General features: G+C 41.2%; 1 protein-coding gene across 4 annotated transcripts in view; it reads right to left on the bottom strand.

The window, feature by feature from the left end:
* nup98 (nucleoporin 98 and 96 precursor) overlaps nt 1-13,223 on the bottom strand; it is a 35,576-nt gene that overhangs the window by 21,667 nt on the left and 686 nt on the right. For 2 of the 4 annotated variants that reach the window (XM_028466578.1, XM_028466579.1), the window contains exons 2-8: nt 10,870-10,976; nt 10,706-10,801; nt 1,637-1,819; nt 1,187-1,359; nt 771-878; nt 499-673; nt 261-424 (exon numbers count right to left, since the gene is read on the bottom strand). In XM_028466578.1, the coding sequence (XP_028322379.1) occupies nt 261-424; nt 499-673; nt 771-878; nt 1,187-1,359; nt 1,637-1,819; nt 10,706-10,801; nt 10,870-10,948 (978 nt within the window). In that variant the 5' untranslated portion in view covers nt 10,949-10,976. The remainder of the gene's footprint in view (nt 1-260; nt 425-498; nt 674-770; nt 879-1,186; nt 1,360-1,636; nt 1,820-10,705; nt 10,802-10,869; nt 10,977-13,223) is intronic. The other 2 variants (XM_028466580.1, XM_028466581.1) reach the window with 1 other exon arrangement.

The raw sequence follows: 13,223 nt of genomic DNA, 5'->3' as shown, positions 1-13,223 counted from the left end.
AACAGATCTATACTGTGATGTCTGTGACTAAGCCCACACTGTTTTTTTTCTTTCTATTCTATTGTTTGCTATTGCACCTTTTTAAGCAGCTGTAAGCTGTTCATCAACAATGGCAATAAAACATTCTGATCTGATTCTTTAACGAACTTTGATTAGTGGAACATTGATCATGGTTGTGTGATGTGTGACCCCAGTAGAACCAAGGGAAACCTCTATGACATCATCATGTGAGGGTCATGTGATGAGTGGGTGTGTCCCACCATGCTGCTGGTGTTGGCCTGTCCAATGGTGTTGGTGTTTCCAAAGGAGAACCCTGAGCTCTGCGTGGTGCTGGTCTGTCCAAAGGGTTTGAAGAGGCTGGCGTTGGGGGGCTGGTTCTGACCAAACAGACTCCCAGAGGTGGTCCCGAAGCCCCCCGGAGCTGCTGGACTCAACACAGACCCAGTCAGTCTCATACGTACTGGCCCTTTAACAACAGCTCTCAGTTCTGTGACTCACCTGCTCCAAAGGTGCTCTTGTTCTGTCCAAAGGAAAATCCAGCATTAGGAGCGGCTGCCCCAAACAGGCCTGTGGACGCGCTGGAAGTGGCTGCCCCAAACAAGCTGCTAGTCCCTGCAGCCATGGGGTTACTGGGACCTTTCCTCCCAGCCTGATAGTCCTCCAGCCTCAGCTCCTACACAGCACCACAGAAGAAAAACCTTTTCTAACAGCTGAGGATAGAGCACCACAGAAGAAGAACCATTTCTAACAGATTAGCTTCTCAAACCAACCTCCAAAGATTTGTTCTCGTACTCCTTCATGGCTGTGATGCATTGATGTTTGGTGTTGATGCTGGTGGTAACGCCTGCTTTCACCATAGTGTCACTGCCAGATGGAGGCTACACACACACACACACACACACACACACACACACACACACACACACACACACACACACACACACACACACACACACACACACACACACACACACACACACACACACACACACACACACACACACACACACACACACACACACACACACACACGTTAGACTAATCATCTTTGACCTTTTATGTTTATTTCATTATTTATCACACTACACTGATCATGTTATCTAGTGACACTGAGCTCTTCAGTAGCTGGTGTTACAGTGTGACTGGTAGTCATGTTATCTAATGGCTGATCAAAGCAGGGCCTCACGTTGAACTTGACCGTTGTCCCCGGTTGTTGTTGTTGCTGTTGCTGCTGTTGCTGAGTCGAGGTAAAGCCGGAGCCTCCAAATAGAGACGTGGCTCCTCCTCCAAACGGATTTGAGGTGGCGTTGGCGGCGCCAAACAAACCTCCGCCACCGCTGCTGGTGCTGGTACCAAAACCTGAGAACACGGAAGACTCACTCAGACACGTCCACAGAAACTAGAACCTACACAGTGCAGAGGTTCTCAACTGCAGCAGGACCATGACTCAGCAACACACACAGGAAACAGATTGGAACAGAACAGCACTGCTTCTGTTATAAACTAATTAACTGTAATGTGTAGCATGAGGAGATGCTCATTCATAAATACATCTCCTTCAAAATAAAATAAAACACCAAATGGGTCCCAGCCCCTGAGTTGAGAACCTCTGCTAAGGGTACTAAAGGTTCCTGACTTCCAAATGATGTGGGCTTGTTGGCGCTGAAGGCATTGTTGGGCTGAGAGAAGAGCCCGCCCCCTGCCCCGCCCCCCGTGTTTCCAAACAGGCTGGAGGCTCCGCTTGCTGCCCCAAACCCAAATCCAGCGCTGGTGGAGGAGGTGACAGGCTGGGAGAAGTTAGTTGACCCAAAAAGTCCACCTGGAGAACAAGAAGAAGAAAACACGTTAGCACTAGCGTAAGAGCTAAAGGTACAACCAGCTCACTGCTCCCTCATTGGCTAAGGGAGCGACATGTGATAGACCAGGGGGGTATTCCATAAAGGAGGGTTAACAAACTCTGAGTCTATCCATAAACTCTGGGTCAACATACCCCGCATTCGATTATTGGTATTGGGCCAAGCGTTTATATTTTATTCAGCTTCGGCCACAAATATTTATTTCGGTGCATCTTAATTAATATTTCTAGAAAACAGAATTAAAAACTATTAAAGAAACTGTAAACTAAACACAGCATCACCATGGTTACTGTGAGCTCTGGGCTCCACTATCTGACCTGTGTCCATAGATCTCAGAGACCTGCTGGGTTCATACCTGACTAACATCTCACTGATGTATTCTGGACCAAACCCATTCACACATTTATAACCAGCAGCAGAACTTTACAGTCTCCTCTGAGGCTGACTGGGAGCCAGTGTAATGTGTTCTGACCTCTTTGTTCTGGTTCAGACCTGAGCTGCAGCGTTCTGAACCAGCTGTAGATGTTTGATGAAGACCATTACAATAGTCCAGTCTGCTGGAGATAAAAGCATGGACCAGTTTCTCCTGATCTTTCTGAGTCATTAAACCTTTCACTCTGGAGATGTTCTTTAGGTGGTAGAAGATGTTTTTGTGATAGATTTGATCTGATGCTGAATGTAAGATCTGAGTCAATCAGAACACCAAGGTTTTTGACTTGGTCTTTATCTTCTAAAGATCCAGACTCAGATACTTGCTGACAGCAGTCCTCTTTTCCTTGTTACCAAAGACAATCACCTCCATCTTGTCATGGTTTAGTTGAAGGAAGTTTTCACTCATCCATCAGTTTACTTTTTCTAAGCAGTCACACAACACCTCAATGGGACCATAGTCATCTGGGTTCAGTGATAGATATAGTTGTGTGTCATCTGCGTAGCTCTGATAATAAACCTTACAGTTGTGTAAAATGTGTCCTAAAGGAAGCATATAAAGGCTAAACAGAAGAGGTCCAAGAACAGATCCCTGAGGAACCCCACAGGACATTGGTAATCTGTCAGATTCAAAGTTTACAATGTTTACAAAATAACTTTGATCCTCCAAGTAGAACTTAAACCATTACTTTAACATTTAGTCCAACCCATGTTTACAATCTGTGTAACAACATTGTATGATCTACAGTGTCAAATGTAGACTTAGATCCAATAGAATGAGAACAGATACTTTTCCTGAATCAGTGTTCAACCTTATGTCATTGATCACTTTGATCAGATCAGTTTCTGTGATGTGATCAGAACCAAAACCTGACTGAAATTTATCAAATATTTTGTTGAATGTTAAGAATTGACTCAGTTGGTTGAAGACCACCTTCTCAATGATCTTGGCCATGAATGGAAGGTTCTGATTGGTCTATAGTTAGCCAGTATAGAGACATCCAGTGTTCTCTTTTTAACAGAGGTTTAACAGCAGCTACTTTCAGGGATTTTGGTACGGTGCCTGATTGGAATGATCAGTTAATTATCTGATACTAATCAGTGATAAATGACTTTACAACAGTTTTAAAGAAGTTTGAGGGTTTTGTGTCAAGGCAACACATTGATGGATTCAGCTGCTGAACAGTTTCCTCTATTGTTTTTGGGTTCACTGTAATAAACTCTAACATTGTAGTTGACTCCTCCCTCAGTGGTTGAAGCTGTTCAAGCTTTTTGTGATTTTGCTGGTTTGTTCTGATGTTTGACCTTATTGATTGTATTTTTTCATTGAAATATACAGCAAATTCATTGCATTTTCCAGCTGACAGTAATTCAGGGGCTATCTGATCTGGGGGGGTTGTGAGTTTTTAGGGTGAAGCAGGTGGGTCCTGAGATATGGGGGGTGGGTTGACCTCTTCATTTTGGAGTTTTTGATTTTTACTTCTTCATCAGGGCTCGAGACGAGTATGTTTTTAATGTGTGCGAGTGAAATTTTTATGTGGTCGCAACTGTGCAAGTGCGTATAGTGTAACGTTATTTTATACGGAGCAGCTCAGCGCTTCGTCACGTCCCACAGAGTGCACATCGCTCTCTCTCTCTCGCTCCGCGCTGCGGGATTACCGTAAAACTGTCTATAAACAGGCACTACAAATTGGCTGGTGGATAGGTTGACAGAGGATTTCAGAGTGGAGGCTGGTTTGACATCAGTGCTGCTGGTGATGAGACGGTGCACGCTCACGCAACTTTGCTGCGGGTAATGCAATGTTGAATGCACTGAGTAAACACCAATGAGCTCCTTTGGAGTGCACGCGGTCCGCTATGAACAGAGTCAGACATAACGAGTCGATCACTGAGTGCACGTTACACATTGAGAGCAGCAGTAAAAATGTAGAACGTGCTGAGCTCAGCAATAGAGCGTACACACTCATCAGAATCATCATGGAGGGACCAGAACTGATGGACTATGATACCAGGACAGATGTTCAGCTGTGGTTCTACCAGAGCAGGGGTCTGCAACCTGTGGTTCTGGGGCCTAATATGGCCCTTTGACTTTTATACAATGGCTCCCTATAGCTTTATAAAACTATTGAAATAAATAATTATTTTTTACAGAGGTTATTAATGACAAATAAAATCATGATATAACAATTTATTAAGCTAAAATAAATCAGGTTGTACAATGACTCAGCACATTCCTACAACATCTACAGACCATCAACTTTCCTCCACCTGTGACTAACCTTAAGTTTTAAATCCCTGGTAAGAAACTAAACCAACAAAAACACTATTTCTGGAAGAAAATACAGATTTTAATTGTGTGGGAACAGATTCATTTAACCACCAATGTACAGGTTAAATATGTATGTTTTATGAAATGAGTAATTAGCATGTGTTGATCACATGATCATGTGTTATCATATTCATGTTACTTTTTATAGACTTTCATATACATTAACTATAAAAATCTTCTTTATAAACATTGTGTTCATGTAAATTGTGATGTGTAAGAATTTAAAGATGAAGATAATGTTTTATTTATTGATGTTAATTTATTTTATTTTAAACTGTTTTTAAGTTTCCATTTACATGATCAATATAAATCACATTAAATCAAACATTATTCTATATAATTATAACTGTATATAATGTAATACACTGTATTGTCTTCATAGAGAAGGTATTTATGGCTCCAGGAGGACTTTAATCCAGGTGAGATGAGGTTAAATGGTTCCTTGTAGAGTAAAGGTTACAGACCCCTGACCAGGGGAAGAGGGTTAGGAGACCCCACTATCAGAGCTGGACCCTCTGAATTTAATTCATGGTGAAACAATGCAGATGATGAGTTGCTTATGTTACTGTTAAATTAATTAAATAAACAGAATACATGTAACCTGATGTTATGATTTAATGTTATTTTAAAAAAAAATAGTTACATCTTTTAAAATGATATAAAACAAATGACCTGTTATTTCAGCCACTGATTGTTGCAGAAAAACTTAATATTGACACTAAAACATATCTTGAGTCATTGTCAATTTTTACTTCATACAAAACTATGGTACGCCATTTAAGTCAACTATTCACTAGCATGCATGGCTATGCTGTATACTACCCCCACCCCCGCTCCAAAAAAAAGGAAAAAAAGGTGCAACCAAATTCTGTGCGACCAACTGAGAAAGTTAGTCACACCAGTGCCACCACTGGACACGTTATTGTAGAGCCCTGATCATGTAGTCACTGTGGTCTGGACGTCCAAAAACGACGTATTCTAAACATCATAAAATGATAACCCAGGTAGGATTCAAACCCCTGACTCCACCTTGAAGTGCACTTCCTTTCCCTTTGCACCACACACACACACCTAACAGGTATATAACAGTTGTATTGTCCACAATGACACTGCTCTTTGATCTTTTTAAGACATGATGTACAGATGCTGGTCATAATTAGAATATCATGAAAAAGTTGATTTATTTCAGTAATTCTATTCAAAAAGTGAAACTTGTTTATTATATTAATTCATTTCACACAGACTGATATATTTCAAATGTTTATTTATCTTAATGTTGATGATTATAACTGACAATTAATGAAAATCCCAAATTCATTATCTCAGAAAATTAAAATATTACTAAAACTGATACAGATTTATAGAAATGTTGACCAACTGAAAAGTATGAAGATGAAAAGCATGATCATGTACTCAATACTTAGTTGGTTTTGTCTAAATTACTGAAGCAATGGGCGTGGCATGGAGTGGATCAGTCTGTGGTACGGCTCAGGTGTTATGAGAGCCCAGGTTGTTCTGATAGTGATCACTAACTGATCTCTTACAGCGATGGCGGCGCGCACGGGTGCAGCGGCTCTTAGCTCTCCAGTTTGGTGCTTGTTTTTAATTACTTTTTTTGTGCGTATTTTTTAATTTGTGCAACGCAGTCGCCTCATACAGTCGCCAGCACCTAATTGACCTGGGTCTCGGTTACAAATTGTCTGTAACTGGCAACTATCAGCGAATACACAACATTCCGGAGGACATAGCGAGACCGCCGGGGTCTCCGAGGATGGTCGGCCCGCCCGGAAAGCGCAGGAGGGAGAAAGAGGGGATGCAGATCGGGCTCGAATGCTAGGCTACGTAAACAACCACACCAGCCAGCACTACCGAGCCTGTTCCTCTCGAACGCCAGATCCATCACCCACAAAATGGACGAATTGGAGTTACAGATGGCCACGATGCGCTTTGTTTGGAACTGCAGCATCATCCTCATCATGGAGTCACGGCTTCACCCGCTGGTTCCCGACGCTGCAGTCAAGCTAGCAAGCCGCACGCTACACCGGCACGACAGAAACAGAGACTCGGGTAAGAGCAGAGGTGGAGGTGTTTACGTACATAACGAGTGGTGTAAGAACAGCAGGATCATTGACACACACTGCTCTCCTGATTTAGAGGTTCTGGCAGTCTCCTGCAGACCTTTTTATCTCCCGAGGGAATTCACAGTAGTTATTGTGATGGCTGTTTACATCCCACCGGATGCTAACGTTAGCTCGGCCCTCAGCCTCCTGCTCAGTACCATAAACATACAGCAGCTCGCCCACCCCGACGGGGTTTTTATCGTTGCTGGTGACTTTAATAAAGCATGCCTTAAGACTGTGCTTCCCAAATTCGTCCAGTTTGTGGATTTTGCCACCAGAGGGGAAAATACTTTGGACCATGTTTACTCCAACATCAGACATGCCTACAAAGCTACACCCCTCCCCCATCTGGCTGGATCTGATCATCTTTGCATGTCCCTCACCCCCACCTACACCACCTGCTGAGGAAAACAAAGCCTCAGTTAAAGACAATAGAAATCTGGCCTGAAGGAGCCTTCTCTCAGCTGGAGGACTGCTTCTCAACAACTATATGGGATTTATTCTCCAGCCACAACCTCCAGGAGTACACTGACACCGTACTCTCCTACATCAAGAACTGTGTTGACAATGTCACCGTCAATAAAAGGGTCAGGGTGTTTCCAAACCGGAAACCCTGGATGAACAGCGAAGTGAAATCCCTCTTAAAAAGCCACAACACTGCCTTCAAGTCAGGGGACAGGGCAGCGTACAGAGCGGCAAGGACGGACCTGAAAAGAGTCATCAGGGAAGCCAAGGCGGCTTATAAGAGGAGGATCGATGATCACTTTGCTGTAAACAACCCTAAAATGATGTGGCAGGGGATAAATCACTTAAACTACAGAAGCAGGAACCAATAGACTGCTAGGACTGATGTCTCGCTGGCAGAAGACCTAAACCAGTTTTTCGCCCGCTTTGAGACGGTCAGGCCCTCAGCTGACACGTCACCTTCACCCCCCCCCAGCACCGGCACACTGATACTCCAGGAGCACGAAGTGAGAGGTGCTCTAAGGTCAGTAAACCCCAGGAAGGCGGCCGGCCCCGACGGAGTACCTGGTAATGTACTCAGCATGTGCTGACCAACTGACTGGTGTTTTCACTAAAATCTTCAACCTGTCCCTGACACTGGCCACCGTCCCACCATGCCTCAAAACCTCCACCATCATCCCCATCCCGAAGAAGGCAGCAGTGGACAGCCCGAACGACCATAGGCCTGTTGCACTTACGCCTGTAGTCATGAAGTGCTTTGAGAGACTGGTCTGTCAGCACATCCGGTCCCGTCTGCCTCCCACTCTGGACCCCCACCAGTTTGCCTACAGGGCAAACCGATCCACCGAGGACGCGATCACCATAGTGCTCCACACTGCGCTGAGTCATCTGGAGCATCAGGGAAGCTACGTCAGGATGCTCTTCCTGGACTTCAGCTCAGCATTTAACCACATTATCCCAGACATCCTGGTCCAGAAACCAAGTCACCTGGGGGTCTCCACCCCCATCTGCCTCTGGATCAAAGATTTTCTGACAAACCGCCCACAATCTGTCAGACTCGGCCCCCACCTGTCCAGCACCATCTCACTCAGCACTGGCTTTCCACAAGGATTTGAGCCCCCTCCTGTTCACGCTCTACACATCCGACTGCTCCCCGACTCATCTATCAAACTCCATTATAAAGTTCGCAGATGGGGCGGTGTTTAGCTCAGTGGGTTGAGTGCCCGCCCCATGTACAGAGGCTGTAGTTCCTCACCTGCAGCGGGTCCAGGTTCGATTCCCGGCCTGGGACCCTTTCCTGCGTGTCAATCCCTGCTCTCTCTGACCCCTTTCCTGTCAAGCAACTGTCATATAAAGGCCACTAGAGCCAAAAAAATCCTTTAAAAATAAAAAAAATAAAAAATAAAGTTCGCAGATGACACCACCGTACTGCATTACAGCGTGGTATGCAGGGTGCACAGCAGCAGACAGGAGAGCACTGCAGAGGGTCATCTGCACAGCCCAGAAGATCACTGGCTGCTCTCTGCCCAGCCTGGACGACATTGCTAACTCTCGCTACCTCAGCAGAGCAGACAACATCATCAAGGACTCCTCCCACCCCAGTAACCACTTGTTTGACCTGTTACCATCGGTACAGGTCGCACAAAACCAGGACAAACAGACTCAGGGAAAGCTTCTTTCCCAGAGCTATCACTGAAACAAACAAATCCGCTCACATCGCTCACACATACTGATCATATTGATCTTGTGCAATAAAACATTTTGTTGTTATTTGTAGATCTGTACATTCAAGCTGCTATCTGTGTATATTATTGTGTCATATTTAAATTTTCTATTGTTTTTGCTGTGTTTTTATATTTATTTTCTTCTCTCACTGGCACCTTGGAGTTGTACTCAAATTTCATTGTACCCTGTACAAGGACAATAAAAGGATATTCTATTCTATTCTTTTCAGCTCTTCTGCATTGTTGGGTCTGGTGTCTCACATCTTCCTCTTCACAATACCTCATAGATGTTCTATGGGGTGAAGGTCAGGCCAGTTTGATGACCAATCAAGAACAGGGATACCATGGTCCTTAAACCAGGTACTGGTAGCTTTAGCACTGTGTGCAGGTGTTAGGTCCTGTTAGAAAATGAAATGTGCATCTCCATCAAGTTGGTCAGCAGCAGGAAGCATGAAGTGCTCTAAAACTTCCTGGTAGACGTCTGCGTTGACCTTGGACCTAAGGAACCACAGTGGACCAACACCAGCACATGACATGGCACCCCAAACCATCACTGACTGTGGAAACTTTACACTCCACCTCAAGCAACGAGGATTCTGTACCTCTCCTCTGTTCCTCCAGACTCTGGGACGTTGATCTCCAAAGAACATGCTAAATGTCCTTTGATCAGAGAACATCACTTTGGACCACTCAGCAGCAGTCCAGTCCTTTTTGTCTTTAGCCCAGACGAGACGCGTGTCTTGACACCAGGAATGCTACAGCTGAAACCATGTCTTACATACGTCTGTACGTGGTGGTTCTTGAAGCTCTGACTCCAGCTACAGTCACTCTTTGTGAATCTCCTCCACATGTTTGAATGGGTTTAGTTTCACAATCCTCTCCAGGGGGCGTGGCTATCACTATTGTTTGTAGACTTTTTTCTACCACATCTTTTCCTTCCCTTCACCTCTCTATGAATGTGTTTGGACTCTGTGAACATCCAGCCTCTTTAGCCATGACCTTTGTGTCTGGTCCTCCTTGTTCAAGGTGTCAATGGACGTCTTTTGGAAAACTGTCAGGTCAGCAGTTTTCTCCATGATTGTGTAGACCTACAGAACTAGACTGGAGAACATCTAAAGATCTTTGTAGAACACCAGGTGTCTTCAATATTAAACCTCTCCATAATTTTTTAATTTTCTGAGATATTTAATTTAGAGTTTTCATTAGTTGTCAGTTATAATTATTAACATTAAAATAAATAAACACTTGAAATATATCAGTCTGTGTGAAATTAATGTATACATTATACAAGTTTCACTTTTTAAAAGAAATTACTGAAATAAATCAACTTTTTCATGATATTCTGATTTCATGACCAGCACCTGTAAATGTGTATCGTGTCATATTTAAGGTGTAAATGTTCCTTTACATTATCCACAGGTTTATATCCAGTGAACTTTACTACAGACATCAGTGGGTGTTTTAATACAGATCAAACTTTCTGATTGGATGATTGACCTATCAGAGACTTTCACTAAATGATCTGCATCACCAATGTTATAAAAAAAACCAACATCAGAGAAGAGTGTCATTGTTCATTAAAGTGTTCAGGTGGGCGGAGCCAGGTGGGCAGAGCCAGTAGAAACCAAGGGTTTCTTAAACAAAACCTGCCAGTGAGTAGGTTCAGTTCATGGAGAACGTTACCATGGTTACAAACTCAGAGTATGAACATAACCTGCTTTCTGGAACACCCCTCAGGTCAGATGTGACAGTTCAGTTCTTAACAATAAAAGCCCGTCTCACCTGGTTTGTTCTGCGTAGAGCCGAACAGGCCCCCGCTGTTGGTGGTCGTCCCAAACCCTGACGTCCCAAAGCTGTTCGTGGTTCCAAAGCCTGCGTCTGCACACACACACACACTTGTAAAACCAGTCCAGACACCCCCGCAGGTCAGCAGTCAGAAGACTTACTCTGCTGTCCAAACGTAGACGAGGCTCCGAAGGCTCCCGTTCCCCCCCCAAAGGGAGTAGCAAAGGACTTGTTGAACATGCTGCCTGACTGCAGGACCGTACTAACTCTGCACACAGGGGGGGCTTTGGTCAACATCACACAGGGAGGGGGCCACATTTACAACAATTATAATGTGCTGACACCAGGGGCCTCATTTACACAGGCTTGCGTGAAAAAAGTGTACGTCTCAATCCAGAGACAGGCGTACGCTTGTAAAGATTCTGATGTTTTTGGGAGTTAAGGTTAAAATAAATGGAAATCACTAGACTAATATGTAGCAAGTGCTGCTAATGCTAAACCACTTTAAACAAAGTAAAAAGACTCACTAAAATAACTTTTTGTTTGAGGTTAATTGTGTTGGAACCAGTTTGATAAATTGCTTACAGTATTTTTTTTAAATGTTTGAAAAGTATTCTAATGATCTTTTATCCCTTTTTTCCATTTAGGGCGATGATTATAAGTAAGTGGATTGGTTTATTAAATTGGTAAAAAAAACTTGAAAAATGGTCCAAATGATCGGAATTAAAAAAAATTACGATAAAATCGTGATCTTACGAAGAAAGAATTGTGATGATTTCTTTTACCATATCACTCACCCTAGTGGGAGGGGCCTAAATGTGCAGATAGGAGAGAGTGTCACAGTTATTGGACGCAAGCCCAGGCTTGATTACATCTATAGATCTATATTATGGTAGATTCACCTTATTTTAACTGACCCATTACATACAGTCATGTTGAAGGGTTAACTGGGTTTTAATTGTGTTAATTGTGCAAAATGTTCCCATTGATAATAAACCACTGAATGTTTGTACTTTCTAAATATCTAAAGCACATCCCCACTAAAACACTAATAAACTCTGTTAAAACACTAATAAATAACATTAAAACACTAATAACACTAAAACACTAATAACACTAATAACACTAAAACACTAATAAATAACACTAATAAATAACATTAAAACACTAATAACACTAAAACACTAATAACACTAAAACACTGATAAATAACACTAAAACACTGATAAACAACACTAAAACACTAATAAATAACACTAATAAACAACACTAAAACACTGATAAACAACACTAAAACACTAATAAATAACACTAAAACACTGATAAATAACACTAATAAACAACACTAAAACACTAATAAACAACACTAAAACACTAATAAACAACACTAAAACACTAATAAATAACACTAAAACACTGATAAATAACACTAATAAACAACACTAAAACACTAATAAATAACACTAAAACACTAATAAACAACACTAAAACACTAATAAACAACACTAAAACACTAATAAACAACACTAAAACACTAATAAACAACACTAAAACACTAATAAACAACACTAAAACACTAATAAATAACACTAAAACACTGATAAATAACACTAATAAACAACACTAAAACACTAATAAACAACACTAAAACACTAATAAACAACACTAAAACACTAATAAACAACACTAAAACACTAATAAACAACACTAAAACACTGATAAACAACACTAATAAACAACACTAAAACACTAATAAACAACACTAAAACACTAATAAACAACACTAAAACACTAATAAACAACACTAAAACACTAATAAACAACACTAAAACACTAATAAACAACACTAAAACACTAATAAACAACACTAAAACACTGATAAATAACACTAATAAACAACACTAAAACACTAATAAATAACACTAAAATACTAATAAATAACACTAAAACACTAATAAACAACACTAAAACACTAATAAACAACACTAAAACACTAATAAACAACACTAAAACACTGATAAATAACACTAATAAACAACACTAAAACACTAGTAAATAACACTAATAAACAACACTAAAACACTAATAAATAACACTAATAAACAACACTAAAACACTAATAAACAACACTAAAAAATAACACTAATAAACAACACTAAAACACTAATAAACAACACTAAAACACTAATAAACAACACTAAAACACTAATAAATAACACTAATAAACAACACTAAAACACTAATAAACAACACTAAAACACTGATAAATAACACTAAAATACTAATAAATAACACTAAAACACTAATACACTAATAAACAACACTAAAACACTGATAAATAACACTAATAAACAACACTAAAACACTAGTAAATAACACTAATAAACAACACTAAAACACTAATAAATAACACTAATAAACAACACTAAAACACTAATAAACAACACTAAAAAATAACACTAATAAACAACACTAAAACACTAATAAATAACACTAATAAACAACACTAAAACAC

Source organism: Gouania willdenowi, chromosome 14 (assembly GCF_900634775.1).
Source record: "Gouania willdenowi chromosome 14, fGouWil2.1, whole genome shotgun sequence".
Classification (NCBI taxonomy): Eukaryota; Metazoa; Chordata; class Actinopteri; order Blenniiformes; family Gobiesocidae; genus Gouania; species Gouania willdenowi.
This window is presented reverse-complemented; position numbering and strand designations above follow the sequence as displayed.